This window comes from Toxorhynchites rutilus, chromosome 2 (genome assembly GCF_029784135.1).
Source record: "Toxorhynchites rutilus septentrionalis strain SRP chromosome 2, ASM2978413v1, whole genome shotgun sequence".
NCBI lineage: Eukaryota > Metazoa > Arthropoda > Insecta > Diptera > Culicidae > Toxorhynchites > Toxorhynchites rutilus.
In genome coordinates, this window is record NC_073745.1 from 222,341,552 (window position 1) to 222,364,091 (window position 22,540).

Sequence of the window (22,540 nt, forward strand, 5' to 3'; positions counted from 1 at the left end):
AAAAAGAAATTATATACCGCGAATATTGATCGCGTACAGAAAAATAATTTTCGAGGAACGTGAGTGTTAGAAATTATTCAAATCAAAATAGCAGTTGTGGATGGGACGAAGTTTGCGGGGTCAGCTAGTAACTAATAAACTTTCAACCCATTAACAACCAAGCCGTGAAAATTATTTTTTGAACGAAAGCCATCGGCTTAATTTTCATTATAGACGCTAAAGAAACCCCAATGTTTAGGAATTATTTTTTTCCCATTTCCATTTTCCGGGAATTGACTGTTCGTAAAATCGAACATTAGCCGAAACCCGCACTTTTTTTCTAAGAGGTTATTATTCAGTTGAATAGTATCATAATTTAGGTTTTCTTCATCGATGAGATCACCCACTGGATCCGGCTGAAGAATATTCACACCAGCAATCTCATTAGAATCATCGTTTCACGTATTGATGATTTCCTCCAATTCCTCTACACACAAAATTCTACGGACCGCTATCACCTAAATTTATCACGGTCAGAAATGTATCTTTTCGATAATATTTATTAAATTTATTGATACCTACAAACATTCTCAATTTTAAAAGCTGAAATAAATGAAAAAACCTTTCGTCTTCCAAAGTAAACAGGCTTAAAAAAATAGTTTTTTCCCCCTGTTGGGTGTGAACCACTGCGTCCATTATTTTGAACTATTGTGATATACCTCTTTTTTATACTACAATTCTAGCTTATCTTCTACTTATTGATGAAGGAGTATACTGAAAGCTATAGCGAGATTGGTGCCAATCAGGAATAATCGTTTGATAAAATTTATAATCCTGATCGGCGACGCAGACCAAATTTCCTTGGGCTCCAGAATAGCTTTATCAAGGTGTTGAAGTCTGCGCCTAGTTAGAGCTCCGCAGTTACAGAGCAAATATTCCGAGGTTTCGCTTTCGGCATTACAAAAGCGACAAATATCATCTTGTGCTAAACCTATGCTTTTAAGATTGTATTGGGCAGTGTCCTGTTACACGACCAGTGAATGTGCTGAAGTCTTTCTTATTAAGGCCTAGCAGCTGTTGCACAGTCAAAAAGTCCACAGAATGGTGAGTTTGAAGACCAGTGAATGGTGAGTTTGAGCCGTTCCTGGCAAGTTCATCTGCTAACTCGTTGCCCTCTATACCGCAATGGCCAGGAATCCAGTACAGTTGTACCGAACTTATCTGACTTAATTGCCGTAAAAGGGAAATGCATTCCCAGACAATTTTTGAAGAGCATTTAGAGCTTTTAGAGCTTTAAGTGCCGCTTGACTATCTGAGAATTTGCAGATGTTAGCATGTCTATATTTTCTTTTGAGGCAGACATTTAAACATTCTATTATTGCAGTTATTTCTGCCTGAAAAACTGTTGGCCAGTTTCCCATAACCACAGAGATTTTTGTTCTGGGACCATACACTACGGCACTTGTTCTGATTCCCATTTTTGACCCATCAGTGTAGAACATGATTGAACCATTACGAAACGTTGGGGCCACCTTCACCCCATACTGAACGAGAATGTTCGATCACTCTGCATGGAATGTCATAATAAGTCCTAGGTTCCATCCAATCACTGTTCATCTCTGAGGCTGTTCCAATGGATAAGAGATTCAGGATGCTCAAGTGACCAGTTTTGTCCCCGTCTAGTATTTCTTCCATCTTTTAAGTTTTAGAGCGCTTTTTTAGCCTCTAGCTGAACATATTGTTTCAAAGGTACCAGATGAAGGATAGCCTCCAATGCCTTTGAAGGAGTGCTTCGCATTACTCCAGTAATTGCAACGCATGCTAGTCGTTGGAGTTTGTTTAACTTTTTTGTAGCTACAGTCTCCTTAGTCTTTAGCCACCATACAAGTGAGGCATATGTTATCCTAGGCCGCACAATTTCAGTGTAGACCCACATAACCATTTTTGGTTTAAGGCCCCATGTTCTTCCTATCATTTTAGAGCATGTCCATAGGGCTGAGTTGGCCTTGCTGATTATTGAATCTAAGTGCGCGTTTCAGTTTAGTTTAGCATCTAAGATAACACCTAGATATTTCACTGAAGCGCTGCTTTTTATTTCCTCTCCCCCAAGATGTAAAGACTGCAAATACAGTTTTTTCTTTTTGGTGAAAGGAATAATTGTTGTTTTTGAGAGATTTATGCTCAGACCTTCTGTGATACGCCAAGATTGTGTAAAGTTTAAAGCCATCTGCATTCTGCTCGATAATACGTCGTCGAACTTGCCACGTACAACTACAAGTGACTAAAGGAGAGGTGATAGAACCCCTCCTTGTGGGCAACCTTTCGTTGCAATCACAGATGTTGACGACCCGCCCAGCTCCGAGGTGATTCGTCTATGTGTGAGCATGCCCTGGATCCATTGGACTGTGTAGTTATCGAAGTATCTTTTTCTCATAGATTGCGCCATCGATAGATAAGAAGCATTATCAAAGGCACCTTCGATGTTTGGAATAAAACTACTTTAACAAGTCTCCATATCAAAGGAATGTGCTCTAGTATCAGACTTGCCTTAGAAATTCCGATTAGAGGTGGAATTAGTTTTGATTCTGCAGTTTGAATCAGGGCTGGAAAATTAGAAAGCATCTCACCGCGTTTACTACGCGAAGACTAACGCAGCAACTATGTTAGCGACATCCTTTGCACTTTCAGGTCTTGTGCCAGATATGTATTCGAGTGGACAGATGTAAATCCCGGGAAGTGAGTCTTCATCAGTAAGTCTAGTACTTCAGAGGGAGTTTTTGTAAACGAAACGTCGTCCTTTTTAAGGGAACCTAGCCCGTTCGAGTAGTCTTTTGCCAGAGTCTTAATGAGTCTAGCAACGATTGGAGTATTTTCAATGCTTTCGCAGTTATATACCCAGGATTTTCGTTTGGATCGTCTCAGTTCTCTGTTGTACTCAGTTAGAGCCTTTGTGAACCCAGGGCTCTTGGATAAGAGATAGATCCACAGTGTATGCTGTAAACCTCCTGGATAACACGCTCGACGCTGTTTTAGCGTGATGGAGGTGTATTTGCAAAACTTTAGTGTTCTGCATTAAGTTAGGTTGACCGATCCGGGGGTTTATTTGGGAGAATCGGAACCACATCTGTTTTGTTGAAATTATGGTCAGATTTTTTGCTTGTCGATGTTCGTTTTGGATCTGGTGTGATGGGGGGGTTGAAGAAACTAACTTTTTTTTTGAACCGCTTGGGCCAGGAACAATTTATATTATCAAGTTTCTTGTTTTTTGAGAAACTTCTCGATGAAATTTCGGTTTACCAGAAACCCTGCTGGCGACTTTTTGAACATTTTGTGGCTCCTCAAGTTTCTAGTCACTGGACTCTGAAGACTTCAGATTACCTGTGTTTTTGGAGTTATGAGGTTTCTCGTTTCTTGGCATCAGATCTCCTTCGAGCACACTGGAGTTTATTTTTGAGTTGTGGTTTGGTGCTGCTTTGGATTTCTCTTCCTCAGCTTAGTTTCGCCAAATCGAAAGTTTATTTTGAAGTTATTGCTAACAAGTTGACGCATTGAAGCTTCGTCGACTGTTAGCGTCCAATCCACATGGATTTTATTGAGGTTGGATCTCTTGAGTATACGTCATTTATCGGTGGAGACATTCTCGTTTTGGCTTTCAATGAGGCTTTTGAGTCTCTCGTCGCTGTATGTTGCACTTTGTGGAAAAAAGGCATGAAGAATCTCTGGACGCGGAATATTTTTTGCGTCCAGAGCAACCAGTATTATGTTATTTTCTAGGGTTATCATGGGAACCACTTTCTTCAACCATTCCGAAGTTTGATGGTCTTTACAAGAAAGGATTAGATACCCGACTTATATGAGCAGTTGAAAAACTTGGGTTTCACCGGTTCATTTCTTTGTTTTATTGCAGTGAGTAGAGCACTCTAAATGGAATCTAGTTGAGCTGTAGTCAGTTCAGTGTTGGGGTAGTTCTCCGGGAGAATTTCAACTTTGATCTGCTCTAAGGCTTCTTTGAAGGAGATTCCAGATACGATAGTGGTTTTTAAGTTGTTGTTCTGAAGAGTGTTATGTGCATTTTTTTTTCTGCTCATTCAGCACCGCTCTTTGACAAGGGCAGAGATTTTGTTTCGATTTTTTAGGAATCGGGTTTTCATCACTATTAGGTGGCTCCAATCCTCGGGAGCGTTTTGTTGGTCCAGAGATATGCCGACTCAGTGCTTGCAGCCGAGCTTCCTTTGCAGGGATCCCAGCTGCGACCAAGTTCTTCAGCTTCCTTCTCTAATCCTTGGTGAGGTTCTTTTTCCACGAAGAGTGGACCTCGACTGAATCTACAACTTTCGATTCAGTTTTTATAGTGATGCTACATTCGTCACTATCATCCTCTGGCGACTCACAGCAAGTCGGTGTATTGAGGATGGAAGAGGAGCAAGACTGAACATCCACAGGTGCGTCGCTCAGTACTTCATCCTCTTCTACACTCATAGAGTCGATCTCTATGGAGGTTTATTCCCACAGAGAGACGCTGCCGGAACCCGAAGTTTTCTTATTGTTGTCATTTGGATTATTCATAGAAGTCCCACGAGTCTCGCGGTAAAGAATCCGCTGTATCCGGCCTAATGCCTCATGCGGCAAGGGCAGACTATACTGTGGAAGATGCCCTGATGCTCCACAGTCTCCGTTAACGGCAGGGTTTAGACCCCCCCATACCATTCATTCCTCGGCACGGGTCGCGTTACATCTTGGCTTAGGGGTTTATCCATTACTTTTTTTCCGTAATAACCATGGATAACTGCTATTGCAACCATCCTCCTTTTCTGGGGCTTGGGACCCACTGCTCTGGTAATCAATGATTTCAGGTTCTTATTCGGACATGCTATTGGGATCCGTCATACGCAGGCGGAGTTCAAGCCCACATCGGAGCTGGTGAGCTGATGAGCTGCTGAGCTGTTGAGCTGTGAGATGCGAAAGAATTATCTGTCTCCCGCTCTTCGTGATATGACATCATTTTGTTTTCGTTTGTCCCTCTCTGTTCTTGAGCTGTAGCAGAGATGCCGGATGGAAAAAGGTTTTTAATTTAAAGATATCAAATTGCTCGATTTTTATATATTTTGGCAATGGCAATGGACTTCCATGCGAAACTTACAGCTTTTTAGAATAAAACAAACACTACCTTCGCATTTGCAAATCTGATAGAGATACAGGGTGACTGTCTCTTAGCGACTATTGTCATAGTGAAAAATTATTACGCGTTGCGCCTATTAGTGGAAACATTTTTATATCATCCTTGCGAGTGTGGATGTAAAAACAGGTTTCTCTCGGTAGTTTTATCTAAAAACGTTGTTTCGAGAATATTTGTAGCTGGGTAGCACTCGATTTTAACGATTACTAAGTCAAAAATTGGTAATTTAATTAGATTCAACACCCAACGATTTTCTGCTGGAAAGACTTTAACCGAAAAGTTTCCATTCTGGAAAGAAAATAATGATCTGTACTTAGTGAAGTCAACTGAGTGTAACCTATGTTGAGCTAAACAAAACTATCACAGGAGATTGATATCGTGTACGTTTCATGCGTGATTCATGCGAATCGCGATTTTCAGTTCATACGCAACACCATGATTTTCTGAGAATATTTATCACTCTGCCAAAACTGTGAAAATATTTACTACATTGATTAGAGTTTCCAGTAAAAATTCAATTGAAACGACGTTATTCAGTATGAAAACTGATCAAGAGATCAATTTATTATACCTTTCCTTGTGTATTCCCAGAATTGAAGCTTCCGATACATCTGTAATCTATTTTTACAAATCTATCTTTTACCAGATATGATCGGAATCGCATTTTTGGTGTCGGCGGCAAACTTTCATATCTAATGATGGAAAAATATCGATCCCATTACACTTTTCGTGACATAAACTGGCAAACGAAAATCTTCGCAACGTCATGAATGAAATCATTCGAAACCGAATGTTGACTTGAATGCTGCTAATTATTCACCCAAATAGTTGATCGATCGATCAAAGATGAGCGAACGATTGAAACAGTTCACACTTTTTTCCTGCGAATACGAACTAGGTCGCATCTTTGCACCTCCACGAGATGATAAAATATCGGGTTGTCGTTAAAAATTTCATTCAAACATAACATGTCAGTCATACTGTGCACTGAGTCAAATCTAGTTGTGTTGCGACCTTCTCTTGTATTATCAGAGTTTTCCAACATGCTTGTACTTTTGTTAACGGTGAGTGGGAGCCAGCTATTTCAATCAATATATCCTAATATTCGAATTATCCCTTCGAAGATTTTCAGTGTGCTAACCGTGGCTAGTGCCGGTCCCATTCCTAGCGATTCACAAAATACGACAATTACCAACATAGAAGATTTCTTCCAACATTCACTCAATGGGCTGGCAGGTGCTCTGATATCACAACACAATACGAGCTCTCCGGAACATTACCAATCGACGGATGGCAGTATACACGCCGTGGTGAAACCACTTAATCTGGCACCTCTGCAAGCCATTGCCTTCCGTCCAAACAACAACCAGCTCATACTGCACAACGCGACAAACTTGTTCAAGAACGAATCGATCGGAGTGGATCTAATTCAGGTTGATTTGAAACCATCAAGCGAATCTACCACAGTAGCGGTCATACCGACCTCGACAGAACAGTCAGCAATTCTTGAGAAAATCCCAACCTCGATTGTTAGTGGAATCGTCAGTACGAATGATACTAGTAAAACAAATGAAGAAGTAAAAACTACTGCCAGTACAACAGGATCAACCCGACCGTCCCATGTCAGCGCAACCAGTGAGCCAATTGAGATTGTGACGCCCGTTCAAGAATTACACGGTCAGAACGTAACTGCAGCTTCAGTTACCGAACAACCAAACTCATCTGAATCTTCACAATCAGCGGAATCTTCCGAATCTAAAGAGGATCTAAAAGATAAGATTAAGGAAGTGGAAGCGGAACCTGTAATACTAACAGCAGGGGTATAATATTTCATTTATATTATGTAATAAATTCTATCTTACGAATATATAATATCTGCGATAAGTGAAAGTCACTATCAAACTATTATTCTTTTTTTGTAATCCTGTAAAAGCGTACTTACGTTTTAGTTTTTTCGGATAACATGAAGAGAAACACAAAATCGATTTATTCAAATTTGTACAAGTGTACAAGTGTACGAGTGTGACTTTACGGATTTATAATATTAGGTTGGGGAAAAAGAAATCCACCATTTACTCGGTAGATCTGTATTGATCGATATCTCGTATAATATCGGCCAAATAATTTAAAATTGATATTCGTTGTGAAGGTGACATTTCAAACAAAAAAAAATGCTGTTTTTTGTTTGTTCCATTCAGTTGTGAGTTACAGGGTGTTAACAATGGAAGAGGAAATTCGATACATTTAACACTTTTTCTTTGATAAAGGCGAAAATGCAAGCCGGGGCGCTGAAATTGTGAATAGTGTTTATGGTGCCAATACTGTAAGAGTTAATTACGTGCGATTTTTGTTTCGTCGATTCTAATCAGGCATTTTTGATGCTAAGGATGCATCTCGCACTGGCAGGCCAGTCGTCGAAAATGTCGAAAAAATTACAGAAAAAATCGAAGTACCAGTATCGCATCACCCAGGAGCTAAAGATCGGTTATAAAACAGTTTTGAACCTTTTGCGCAAAGCTGGATTCACAAAAAAGCCCAATGTTTAGGTGCCACACCCACAGTCACACAATCAATAAGTTGTGTTAAATAAGATATACTATTTTTTATGTTTTTTCTTACTCTGAATACTTCTCACTTTCCTCTGAGATCTCCTTTTCCCCTTTCAAAAGTATATCCTATAGGTGGTCCTCACGCGACCGGTAGTCCTAGCCTACCCCCTATGTTTCTCAGAAACGGTGCTCCTACCTAATTTTCAGTAATGTCAAATGAAAGGTGTCACAACGCTGACAAGTTGATAATATTGTGACTTTTTTCAATATGTTTTCATTGCTTCAGAAACAGAAAGAAATATATTTGACCTATATAGAACATGAGTTCAATGTTCTTTTAGATTGCGAAACATTACAAAACAAGGCAATTTTAATAGGTTCTGGTATGTCCATCAAAATAAGCAGTATAAATTGAATCTACCTGTTACCTATAGTACACGGCATGCTGTAATTTGGAAAGTCGGAGTAGTCCTAAACCGACCCCAGTTTTTACATCGTGGTTGTTTACCACTTTCACTCTGGCGCTTGCCATCAATGGCTCGCACAAGTCTGGTTCATCGAGTGGCGTTCATTACCGGGGGAACGCATTTGATTTTGCTATCAGAAACTTGTGATAAACTCTTTCTATGCATCCGTGGGCATGTGCGCGTACCTGTAGAAGGGCGTTTATGTTTGCTTGTTGAAGATGACTTTGACTTTGACATTGACGTTGACTTTGATCGTTGACCGTTGACGTTTGCGTGTGCATTAGTATGTGAACTTTCTTTGTCTAACTCCACACGCGACGCTCTAAGGCTAAGGCCGAAGACATAGTAAACGCGGTGCGGTGCGATGCGATACGATGCGGAGCGATAAATTGGAGCTCAAAGCGTGCTATGACATACTGATCGCTTTAGATCGCGCGTTTATTGATGTTTCATTCCACTCCATTCTACATGTAAACAACCCAGCACAAGGATGCCAGATATGATCTTCATTCCAACAGTCGAATTGTGAGATCGTTTTTATCTGTGAACATGGTAAATTGAAAGCCCTTAATGTAACGTTTTCGTTATATGCATCATGTAAATTAGAATGAAGATATAATATTTTTTGTACAAAACGAAAATAATAATTTAACAACTCAATTTTTATTTCCGTTCGATGGATTCGATTGTGAAGATATTTATGAAAATCGTCTGGCAACCTCCACTTGCGTTCACTCGCGGCAAAACACTCCACACACAGTTTCGCCGCATTGAAATCGCGTTTACCATGTCAGGTCCGGACGATGTGCATTTGATTTCTGCATTCGTGATCGAGAGAGCTTTCCCACAAACGAGCCCGCGCTCGCATCGCTTCGCGTTCACTATGTTCTCGGCCTAAGTTCTCCCACTCAAACATCATCTCCCTCTCGCTTAAATCCTATCTGCTTACTATCAAACTTTCTTCTCTTTCTGACGTAGGGCTACGTCTTTCATTTCTGTACCGGGGGTGTAAGTTCAAAATTTAGAAAACGAGAGAGTGACTGCAAGGTTTTGAACGTTAATACCTCTTTTTCGATTGAACGGAGTGGCATGATAATCATTTCATTCGGAAGATAAACTGTCCACGAGTTAGCCGGAGGCTATGTTAACAATCAGCCTAAAATAAATAAATGGGATAAAAAAAATCTCTTTCTCCCGTTTGTCGTTTTTCAATTCCATTTCTCTTCAGCAGTCGGACCGAATGGGGTATTTAGCGAAAAATTCGATACCGAAGGGTACCATTGACTATGGATTTGATAGTTTGTTTACGAATGAGAAAAGAGAAATCTTGGATAATTTATATCTTAAGAACTATGAGTCGTATCGAAATGGTGTCTTAGAAAGAATATTGATGTTAAAATGTGAAAAAATAGTACTCTTTTTTATTTACAAAAAAACTTTAAGATATTGCATATATTGCAACTAAAATAAGATTGTGAAAATCGATTTGAAGACATCCCAAAGACATACAAAACGTAACGATGATTTTTTTCAACGTAACTCAAAAACGTATAGTTTTATCATAATGATGTATTTGGAAAAGTTGTTGAAAATTATAAGCAAATTCATAAAATTTCATGTACATGGCGGTATAACACGACAAACATATTAAAAGAGCCTATTTACTATAAAAAAGACAATAAATTAGATTTTTTTTTAAATATCTCGGAAATCATATCTTTAAATCACATCAGAATTCATAATTTGTGGCCAAAAACGATTGTTAACATACAAAAATTCGAAGTTTCGAAAATTCATAAAAAATCGATGTTCCACAAAGTTCGTCAAAAATAGTTTTATCATATTGGACTCATTTTTTAAATTTTCTACATGACTTCTATTTTATATAAAAAAAATTAAATTGAAAAAGACAATAAATTAGAAACGTTTTTTTTTTTTTCAAATATCTCGAGCATGGTTGCATTTAGAAGGAGATTGATAAAGAGCTTTTTTATTTAAAAATCCCATCAGGATTCATAATTTGTGGCTAAAAATGATTGATAACATACAAAAATTCTAAGTTTCGAAAATTCATAAAAATTCGATGTTCCACAAAGTTTGTCGAAAATAGTTTTACCATCTTGTAACCATTTTTTTAATTTTCTACGTGACTTCTATTTTATATGAAAAAAAAATAAAATAAAAAATATGTATTTTAGTATTGCAAATTAAAGTTTTTTTTTTGTAAATAAAAAAAGAGTGATGATGCGGGACTGCTACGATCGTAAGTAAGATACACACACTCAGCAGAGTATCGAAACCTAGGTAGTGCGGACTGAATCAAAACGGCTGCCAAAAAAGATCCAATTGAAATGTCAAAAGAGATCGAACGATCAGGAGTGTTATATTTCCTTATAAAAAGGGTATTGTTATCAAGGGCAAAAATAATTAAAATTATAAAATGAACGAACTACATTTTTCTGTAAATTGTTTGATTAACCTTTGCATCTCTGAAAGAGCATCTCAGCCTCTCACTGAGCAACGCATTGTTTTGACATAACGTTTTTCCGAACGGAATAAAAACAAGCGAAGTCAGAGTCACGTAAATGTTTACTCCTGCGATTTGAAAACATTCGATAAAAAGTGGAACAAAGTGATGCCAAATGATTTTAAAAAAAGTCTGTAGAAACATGTGAATGTCTGTTAAAAATGTGGAAAAGCCTGTAAAAGTGTGTAGATCTATAGAAATGTCTTTTAACGTTAATTTTTACACATTCATTAATACTTTGTACATCGCGATGCACGTAAGATTGTATTTTGTATATATATACAGCCATTCCATGCCAAACCGATATAGTGGTTCTCAGATTTTCGTCATTTTGTTCTTTATCGCAAAACATTAGACCCGTATATTTTTATTTTTTCATTAGGGTGCCCGTTTCCATTTTAGGGTGGTCCAACAAATAATTTTTTCCACTCTTTCCCAAAAACGACTTTTTCAAAAAATTCATAACTTTCGAACCACTTAATCGATTTAGATGATCGACATATCAAATTTAAGCCACTGAGCTTTAATTGAAAAATATTGAGCTTGCAGAGAAGCTTGCCTATCTTCGTAATTATTGATTGTAGTCGTTTTTTAATGTTTTCATGGCTTTGGACTAGGGGGCGCTATATTTTCTTGTATTTTTTTCTTGAAAGCTGGAATTTTTTACATGTAATATCTCAATATCAGAGATACAATTTTTTTTTTCATTTTTGAGATATGATTTTTTAAAACTAATCGATGGTTCGAAATATAATTTTTCCCACTACAAAAAGTCATAACTTTTGAACTATTGGACCGATTCATATCAATCGACATATCAAATTGGAGCTTACGAGTTATTTTTCTTTGAAAAAATATTACTTTTGCGAAAAATTGAACTTTTGTTTTTGTAATTATTGATTGAGTTAGTTTTTCATAGTTTTCTCGGTTTTTTACATTTTTTATGGATAGCTGAGGATTATTTACCTAACATATCTCGATATCAGAGATGCTATAATTATCATTTTTAAAGTTATAATTTTGTAAATTTAACATGTTTCAAGTCTTCGATCAATATTCCTATGTGACTAAACTGGACCTATGCGACTAGAATCCAATCTTCCCGCAAGTGTGATATTTTTTCAAATTTTGCTTATTGGCTTCAATTTAACTCTTTGTGGTCGTTTGTCTGCTCTCAGCCACCACAGCAAGAAACCATGCTAATCTTATTTTTCACCCGACCAAGTAACAGTTTATGCTTTTCCTAAACGTAGCTTGATGTCTGGTAAACCTTTTCACGAATCAATGCGGTGCTCCTATGAGACAACGCACAGTGCGTTGAATGCATAGGAATGCATTCACAATAGCAGAATTTAGCCATCGTAACACTGGTGTGATGGAAGAGGTTGTTGATAAGTATTAGAACTACTGTTTGCATAAATGTTTCATATTATTTGAATAATCGTAAATGTGTCCCAAGCGACAAAATATTTGTAAATTATTGTATTTGTAAGTAAAAAGTTCTGATCATTTCAGATACGCAGAAATCATTATTTGAGTAACTTCTGGTGCAGAAGTAGTTGTTTTTGAAGAGTAGAATAATTGTTTGCATAAATGTGTTACGTATTCTGTATAATCTCATGTAAAAAGCTTTGTTAAAAGTTAAAAGTGCTGATAGTTTCGGATACACATTAACGCTGGCATTAATTACATATTCATTGCATCAATAGCAAAAGTGTCTCATATTTACGGTCAATAAAAATAAAATTATGTATTGATGATACTTCATATGATTTACTCTTGGAGACTGTTTCGAAAGATTTTACACGAAGATGAATCATAAAATATAATTTGATGTTTTTATATATATTTTTTTTATAAAATAGAAAAAAAATTATTAAAACATCACATTAAAATACATCGTTAAGCTAATACATATACATATAGTTCACAAAAAAAATTTAAAAAATTTTCATTTTCCAAAATCTTGCATGTATCACTGCTTTTTTCAAGGAAAAATAATTCCGACCAGTACGATACCCATACCCAAATTTAATACGACCGCAAAGGGTCAATATATCGATCATCTAAATCGGTTCAGTAGTTCAAATGTTATGATTTTTTGCAGAAAGTCATTTTTGGACAAAGGGGGAAAATGATTTTTCGAACCACCGTTAACTTTGAAAAATCATATCTAAAAAACGAAAAAATTGTATCATCTGATGATGTTATGTAAAAAATCCTCAGCTGTCAAGAAAAAATATAAAAAAATATAGCGCCCTCTAGTCCAAAGTCATAGAAAATTTAAAAAACAACTACAATCGCAAGTTAAATATTTTTTTAATAAAAGGCTTGGTCATTAGTTTCAATTTTATATGTCGATCATCTAAATCGGTTCAGTGATTCAAAAATTATTAATTTTCATTTGTCATTTTTGGGAAAAAGTGGAAAAAAAGATTTTTCGGACCACCCTAAAACGGAAAGGGGCACCTTAATGAAAAAATGAAAAATACGGGTCTAATGTTTTGCGATAAAGAACAAAATTGCCACTTTTGACGAAAATATGAGAATCACTATATCGGTTTTGCATGGAATGGCTGTATATATATCCGGCCAACGTTGTTCTGCCATAAGAAATATTTCTAGTGAATATTTTAGTTGTAAAATAAATAATAACTTATGTGTTGTAAGTGTGTTTAAATGTTTCAACGATCTACACATACATACATACACATACATACGCGTTGTTAATTTTTATAAAAATCAGTATTTCTTCGTTGATATATTGGACATCCACCAAGGCCTGCGGTCTTGTCGTTGGTGAAATTTATAAGAAAATGCAGTGTATATTTTCTATCCGCCATGCAAGGCTCTACAAGTTTTAGATCACCACACGGCCATGAACCATGTATGTGGTAACAATATCGAACAGTAACCTATATTTCATCATAAGCAGACCCGAAAGCAAATATAAGTTGTTGAAAATAGAATGAAAAATTTTATTCGATGTTTTTTAAATACATAGACATAGTCCTGACCTTAACTTAACTGTTTTTCTATAAAGCTCCTTGCATTTCAGCAAAACAATCTTATCCAGAACAGGAAACAATTATCAGAGACAATTTTCGTTCAAGATTTTTCCCTACCTGCAGAGAATGCAATTTTTCATTAATTGTGAATAATCGTATCCTCTCTTTCGTCTGCAATGATGTTAGGGCAAAAGTACTTATGTGTATGAGTTCCAAACTTCATACACACCAGATGGGCCAACCGGAGAGTCTGCCGGGCCGCAGGTTGAATAACTAAATATAATAACTTCTCTGTATTAAAACTATGGACAAATGTCATACGGTGAGTCAAATATCTTTGATGTGATGAATAGAGCCTCTTATTTTTCAAAAACCTGTGAAATATTGTTATATCCAAAAAGTCTGCAACAAAAATAAAAAGTGTTTTACAGATATGTCTGTAAATTCACAAACATATTTGTAAATCTGGCATCTCTGGTGGTCTGAGAATTTATTGCAAGAAATCGCTCGAAAACATGCATGAATTTGCTTGAAAATGAAGTGGATTGAGTCCGCACCACTTAGATCGAAACGACTCACTGTGCTCGTGTTTGGGCCCTGTTGTTGGAAATTGAATCGTACGGCAAGGGGTTAACATCAATACTCTATAGCTCTTTCTAAGACACTATTTCGATACGATCCATAGTTTTTGAGATATAAATTATCAAAGATTTATCTTACTAAAATCAAAACACCCTCTTCAAAAGTTACACTTGAGTCAACAAATTCCCAAATGCTGTGGGAAACTCATATTTCCTCCAACCCAAGCGGAATACAAACTTTCGATCGAATCAAAAATACAAGTTTTTAAAATCGGCATTTTTAGTTCGATTTCATTTGGAATTGCACTACACCAACACTACCATTCACGATCGTATTGCGGGAATTCATACCATTTCCTGTCTTTTAGATCCGTTTTTAACGAACCGAAAGTCACAATCCATTTTTATTAGTACTTAGTTAAGATTTCTATGCCAAATAACACGCCTTGAATGCATTCTGAGTGGCAAGCTCTAGAATACGCGTGATCACAGTGCAAGTCGGAGGAAATTTCTTTGACGAAAAATTCCCCCGACCAGAACGGGAATCGAACCCGAACACCCGGCATGTTAGTTATGACGCTAACCACTCGGCCACGGGTGCACGAACCATGTGACATGTACACGATTAAAATTCGGCTCTGTTACAGTTAAAATGCTAATGAGCCTGAAATAAATAAATGGGATAAAAAAAATACTATTATCAGCAAACCCGAAGCCGAGAAAATATTATATTCTATATTCTGGAATTTACGTTCATCTTCTGTTGACAAAACATAGAACAAAGTTGGTTGGTATGTTTTTCAATGAAACTGAAAATAATTAAATTAACCATTACAGTCCACAGTCCGAAACAGCAATAAGTCAGGTGTTGTCACTTCACAAATGTATTTGACTGACAACAAGCCAATCCAACTATAAAATATTCTCCAATTAATGATTCTTGTGGGAAATTTTCTCAATTTTACTATAACTTCGTTTAATATTGTGCCCTTCATAAATGAAAACGTAAAAAACTGTTTGTAGTGGGTCAAAATGGTGTCACGTCTCGCTGGAGTGAATCGTATACGTGACATGATGTGACAATTTCTTGAGACAGTTGATACTCCTCTATTTGTGAACCGATCGATACCAAATTTTGTGGGTTGTTAACCCTCATTGTTTGCTAAGAGAAACCCAAGTATAAAAATGTTAGAGCTTAGGTTCATTTGATAAACTAAAAAAATACTCTATTTTTGTGAAGTGACGACGCTTCAAAATTCCTGTTTTTCAAATGCTAGTTTCTCAAATTAAACACGAATTTCTAAATTACTCGAGAATTAATCAAGCTAATGAAACGAGATTTGGCATGTGGAGATTATAGGGTGCAATAAATGATTCTATGGTGGTTAGACTCTCCACCCCCCTCTCTAAGGGGGGGCTGCCATACAAATGAAACACAAATTTCTGCATTACACGAGAATTAATCAAACAAATGAAAACAAATTTGGCATATTGAGGTTTTAGGGTGCAATAAATGTTTCTATGATGGTTAGACTCTCCACCCTCCTCTCTAAGGGGGGCTGCCATACAAATGAAACACAAATTTCTGCATTACACGAGAATTAATCAAACAAATGAAAACAAATTTGGCATATTGAGGTTTTGGGTACATTAAATGTTTCTATGATGGTTAGACTCTCCACCCCCTCTCTAACGGGGGGGGGGGGACTGCTATACAAATTAAACACAAATTTCTGCATTACTCGAGAATTAATCAAGCAAATGAAACCAAATTAGGCATACAGAGGTTTTAGGGTCCAATAAATGATTATATGGTGGTTAGACCCTCCACCCCCTCTATAAGGGGGGGCTTCTATACAAATGAAACACATATTTCTGCATTACTCGGGAATTAATCAATGCGTTTTAAGTCCATTTGATGTTTGCGCCAATGAAATTGATTTTTGTTCGAAAATGGAATTTAATGTGATAAAACGCACTCCAAAATGGATCGGCGAATGTGTTGATAAGAGCAAAACTCGAGAGAGGAATTGTCCGATTTAGGGCTGTCTTTATCCTATCATATTTTTTGTATCAAACATTTGTTCCATGTAACGGACATGTTACATGGAATAAACATGTTATTTGCAAGTGGTTGAAAAATCTTGAACGAGAATTGTGTCTGAAAATAATCTGATATTATAATGACGAGTTTTGGTAGAAGTACTGGTAATTTTATAGTAAAAGGTAATTTTTTTTCAATCAATGAACAATTCTGCGATTGGACCCATGAACAGCGCTTAGTAAGAAAACGTGGATGTGATAACGAAAAACAAATTTTGGTCGGGACGAAGTTTGCCGGGTCAGCTAGTTACCTTTAAAATGGCAACAAATTATACAGCAAAACGGTGCATATTTGATCAAAATCGGACACTACGAAACATTTTAATAAAGTTTAGAATCTCACGCAAAAATAAAAAAATATATTCCCCAACCTAATGTATATTTTTGTCTCCCCATCGTTTGACAAGTAGTGAATAGCCTTCCTTATTTTCCCTTATCAAACGGCCAAATATTCGCAAGTATTGGTCTTACGGAGAATTGTACCTAACTTAGGGTTAAACAATTTTAAAAAAGGAATCAGCGTTTTCAGTTTATGCAAGTTTATTCACTTTCTTTCAAAATGGAACGAAAAAAATTGAAATTAAAACTTACACTTCCAGTACCTTCTCGTTGCAATGTTTATGATGCATCCGGTAGATCTCCTCCTGGTACCAGCTAAAACAGTACAGACAACCTTTACCTCACAGCTCCACCAATCCTATTCAAATTTCAACTCACCATAGTTATATTATTGCCATTTAGCAGAATCTGATCCAGTTTCGTTATCCGTCGACCCTCTGGAGTGTTCTCGTACTCAGTTACATCGTCCAGAAGCATATTGACAAAGTCGTCAAATCCCAACAGTGTTCCAACGATTTCCTTATCGTTCTTCATGATTATATGAATTCTGGAACCGATGCATTTGTCTACCAACTCTGAGGGGGAAAAACATTAATAAAGAATGACGCTCTCACATTAGTGCGATATTTACCAAGTGGTAGCAAAGTTGATTGATTCACAGCAGTCGCCTGTGCCATTGGGCAATAAAATCTATTATCACTGAACCCTAAATGCAGAGATCGCAAAGATACTATGGCAAGGATATGAACATCCACGCGCGGTCACGTTTGTTTTGTAAACTTTTAGCATCTGTTTGTGTTTAGAGACGTCGGTTAATCGCTCAATTAATTCAATTAATCGAATATCTGAAGTTATAATCGATTAATTTTGTATCGAATAATTTGAAATCAAAATATGAATACATCGAATAATAGTCACTGTAATCGCGATTAATGAAAGAAGGATTCTTTCTCAAGGTTAATGCATTTTTAAGCTATATAATTTTTTTATCCAACATCTAACATCACACGACCAGAATGACAACGTGATACGTGATTATTCCGAGAAATAAATATTCGTTCGATTAATCGAATATTGAAAGAGAATTATTCGAATGAATCGAATATTGAAAGAGAATTATTCGAATGAATCGAATATTGAAAGAGAATTATTCGAATGAATCGAATATTGAAAAATTATAGGCGAATGAACTTCAAAGTTTAAAGCCTCTTAAAAACAAAGAAAGAAAGAAAGATTGAAAAATGTCCCAACGATTCGATAATCGAATAAATGAAAAATTTAGACATCACTATTTGTGTTTATATTATTGTGGCATTTCGTTCGCGCGGCTGCATCGATCTACTTTATCGACAATTCGGTATACATATTGATTGCGTGTCGCGAAATGACTGATAGATGGCGTCATTTTCTGTTCGAATAATCGAATATTAACATTTGAAGCACCGCGTCGGCCTTGGGACCGACACTGAACTTTACACGTGGTCTGTGTCTGTCCATGTGAACTAACAGATTTTTTTTGTTAGGAGAATGTTGGTCACTGATACCGACAGTTACAATGTGTAAAAATAAATAAAATATGACTTGTTTACGGATGTGTTACAAAATGTGACTACTTTTTGTCGAAATTATGGTAGTGGGGACAAAATGGTCACGTGTGATGAAGTGGTCACCTTGCTTGTTCGATAGTATAACTTTTAACTATTGACACATTATGTTTGAATAATTTCATGACTTTTGAGTCACCCTGTACTTCAGTAAAGCTGTCGCATGTCAAAATATAAATAAAAATAAAAATCGTTTCTCGGTAGCCATTTGGCCACAAAAAATGCAATGTTCTGTTTTCAAAAGCTGACATACCTTATAACCTTCTGCTCTTAAAGGGATCCTTTTCGTGGTTTTCACCCAGGAGAAAAATGAAATATGGTGCAGCACTCAACGTTTTAAGTATTTAGAACTACATTTGAAATATATTTCTCGATCATGAATACGTCCTTTTTCATCGGGCGTTTTGGATGTTAAACACCATTTTCCTCTGATTTCGTTTCTAATGGATTCTGGAGAGGATACAATATCATTGCTTGATCATAGCCATGGGGTGTTTGCATTCGTCACATACGATGAGTCTCGAAGTCTTGGCGGGAATACCTCCGCTTATTCTTTGGTTCACAGAATTATCTCACAGATTCCGTATTCGTTGAAAGATCATGAATCCATTGATGATTGATAACTTCGAAAATCTACTTCAACTAACTCTTCATACAAGCCTTTTGTCTTTATACTACGAATATCTCAACCACTAATTGTACCCTTCACCAGGTAGCTCCAACCAAGTTCACTTCCCATACATCTGCAATTCCTCTGTTATTTTCTGTTTGTAAGAAAAATAAATAAATATACATACTGGAAAAAAAAATTCGAATTAACTTTTTAATAGAAAATGTTGATGACCCTAAAAATGTCTACTGATTTGCGTGGTTTTGAAGAATTAGCTAAAGATGGTTGATTTAGTCTTGCCATTAGGGCCCGAAATCTTCGAATATGAAAAATTAATATCGACTCTTCTCTCTTCCGTTCCAATAGCACTACTTCAGCATTCACCGTCAACATGCATTGACAAGAAATGAATTGACGAGCGTGTCTGAGCGAGGATAACTGATGAACTATTCTAGTCATTGGTTATTCTAATTGACGTGACTAGTGAATACAAATCTGCCTCTTCATTCAATCCGACTTCAATCCATCATCCCGACATGAATCTTATTTTAACTTTTTCGTTTCACTTCAAACTGAATTTCTGATGCAAAAAATAGTCCACCAATAATGGACGGCTCCATTTTTCACCAACCGTGGACTCTAAAATCGACACATGCATACGTGATACATATAAGAGAGAAACGAATTCAGTCTGGAAGGAGTCACTTCAAAATGCAATGAAGTCTATTTGACGGCGAAGAATGAAATGAGATAGTCGAATCATAGAGAGAGATAGCGTCTAAACGCCCTACTGACTGTTGAGTTATGTTGACGGAGAAACTGCGTGAAGAAGCCAAAAGTCACTTCCAATTGAATACGAAGAGGAATTTCTGCATAGTCCGCTGACTATCGTCATTTGAATATGAGCCTTGCTTGCCATCGCAAGAACAATACACAACGTGCCACATGTCGCAATTTGTTTCGTTTTTGTCGATGCACACTACGCTGAACTTGTATCGCATGAATTCTCTTTCTTCTAGAAGATCGAAACCAACATCTATCGGGACACTCTATGTCCCAGCTTACACACACTGATACTACAGGCAATTATACATAATAAGGTATCACAAATGAAATTTAATTTAATACTCCACCTGTTGCGAAGGCCGAGCTTGCGTTCCAATATTTTACTTTTCTTCGTCTCATGCACTGCACCGCATTTACATTTCAAGCGAGAAATTTACGCAAAACTGATTTACATTGTTCCTCACAAGCAAATAAAAACTCTACGAAACGTGATCCTTCCCGTTGATCCCTTCATCCTTATTTTCATGCTCTCAGCAGGGTTGCCATAATAAAATCCGTGTTTTCGGTCTCAAACATTTTTTTCTCAGAAAATCTGTATAAACCCTTTGCGGTCGTTTGGCTGCTATCAGCCACCACAGCAAAAAAATATATAAATACTATAATAATGCAACATTAACACTTTTGCTAAACGAATTTCAATGTCTTGTGAACTTTTTCACGAACCAAAACGGTGTTACTATGAATATTAGACAACGGTACTCAATATAACCAAAAGTTGTCATCCAGGAAAGGATTAATTAAAAACTCCATGTATTGCAGCACTGTGTAGATGTAAGAAGCATTATTCTGTATATTCTAAAAGAAAGATAAAAGGCGAAAGGCGCCAAACTAATTATTTTGTGATACATGTGAAAGGTATCACACGAGGAAGAATTAAAACAGTTAATTTTTAAACATAAACATAAAACAACGTTTAGTAAATACTTATCAGAAGTTTACAAAAAATAAAGGAATCTTGTTCATCTTTCATAATCTCACGTCATACAGTATTAATTATTTCATGTAACGCTAGCCGATGAAGCAGACTTTTGCATCTTTTCGTCTTAGATTGAACATGCGGAAGCAGTACTAAACGCTACATATGAATGCAACAATGACTCTCATTCAAATGGATTGGAATGCTATATGAACAAAATTGGTGGGTTGGGCAAAAAATATGATTGAGATCAAGCCATAACTAATATTGGATCGTAATTTTGAAAATTCTGTAAATCTGTATGAAAACCAAAAAGATCTGTAATCTGTATCTGTGAAAATCGGTATAAATAGAGATTATTCTGTAGATATGGTAAGCCTGGCTCTCAGATGCCTTCGAACATGATCTGATTGGATGCTAGTCGTATTCTATCAAGCCATTCATTTGTAATGGATATTCTCTCTCAATAGCTCCTAGAATGGTACTTCGGGAATTATTTTCGATGCTCGAATTTTCGAGTTGAAGTTTTTGGAACTATTGATGCAAAATTTTCAATACACAATATAATCCTCATAATTAATTGAACGATCGGGCCGCTTTTGAAGAACTTTTTACAAGAAACGCGTTACCCGAATCTCGTAAAATAAGTGAATATAGGGACACCTTCGTTGCCCCGTCTCCCAGATCTGGCTGACACTTTCCTCGTTCAAATTGAATAGGATTTTTGGAAGGAACTTGATGGAATAGACACATGAATATAGAATAATAATAAAATCAAAACCATAAAAATGTTCTAGGCTTTTTATTAATTTATATTACGAATAATTTGTACTACAGCTTTATACGAAACACATATTATATGACATTGGCATGTGTTATTGTTGTCAGTTTGTCTTCAAATAAAAAAAAATATATTGCTAGATCATGTAAAATTTGTATACAAACAAAGTAAGATCTTCATTTAATAATTGATCCGCATGTTGGGCCCCACAAGAAACTCAGACAAACCACGTTGGGCGACGAACATGTTAAAAATTATCCGCTGTTATTTGTCACTAAATGATGTTGATGTATCAATATAGTAATCATTCGATAACTAAGCCTGGTTTAAATGGACTGCTCTTCAACTGGGCAAACGTGAACTGGGCCTTGGTCCAGTTAAAAAGCATAAATTCGAAAACAATTGCCGGTCCAGTTAGAAAGTGAATGTCGATAAAGTGCGATTAACATACAACATCCACGTCACGTTACGTCAGGTATTCTACCGTGCAATTCTTATGAAAACATTCACATACACCGGCAACGTAACGACCCGTCAGCATAGTTCAACAAAAACGATGGTCGATCTTAACAAATTTTTCAAAGCTCCTCTAAACAAAAATTTTCGATTCGTCACGCTCGTTTATCTTCAACATAACTTTAGCCAATTCCATATGCTTCATTAGTATACTTGCGTCTATTTTAAATGGGTGGTAATCCATCCTTTCAAGAATATAAACAACGAAGAGTTCTCGTGATAGATCGAGATTTGATAAGAATGTGGTAGGAAATGTCATCCCTCAGTGCGATTAAATTCAAATCTTGTGATTATCCCGTATTTTGTGATGAATAAGATGACCCTTTTCAGTTTTACAGAGTGGGGGCCTACTTCTGATTTGCCCGGGTTGCGGCCGGCCATAAAATATCTCAATGATTTCATACATTCGATCGTCAATAGAGACCATCCACAGGCCTAGTTAGATCACTGAATCAGGTTCGAAGCACAAACATAGGTAAAAGATTCTGTAATGCGCCAATAGGGTAGATAGGGGCAATATGACCAGGCGGGGCGAAAT

General features: G+C 36.6%; 2 protein-coding genes across 2 annotated transcripts; one reads left to right on the plus strand and one right to left on the minus strand.

Moving 5' to 3' along the window:
* Positions 1-6,093: 6,093 nt before the first annotated feature.
* Positions 6,094-7,057, plus strand: LOC129764448 (uncharacterized). The gene is made up of 2 exons (XM_055763526.1): positions 6,094-6,219; positions 6,280-7,057. Exons 1-2 carry the CDS (start codon positions 6,124-6,126, stop codon positions 6,979-6,981), a joined length of 798 nt encoding a protein of 265 aa, XP_055619501.1. The 5' UTR covers positions 6,094-6,123; the 3' UTR covers positions 6,982-7,057.
* Positions 7,058-16,912: 9,855 nt separating this feature from the next.
* LOC129764451 (U6 snRNA-associated Sm-like protein LSm5) lies at positions 16,913-17,531 on the minus strand. Its single transcript, XM_055763531.1, has 3 exons — positions 17,361-17,531; positions 17,108-17,304; positions 16,913-17,044 (listed from the first exon to the last, which is right to left on the minus strand). Exons 1-3 carry the CDS (start codon positions 17,404-17,406, stop codon positions 17,009-17,011), a joined length of 279 nt encoding a protein of 92 aa, XP_055619506.1. The 5' UTR covers positions 17,407-17,531; the 3' UTR covers positions 16,913-17,008.
* Between the last annotated feature and the right edge of the window lie 5,009 nt (positions 17,532-22,540).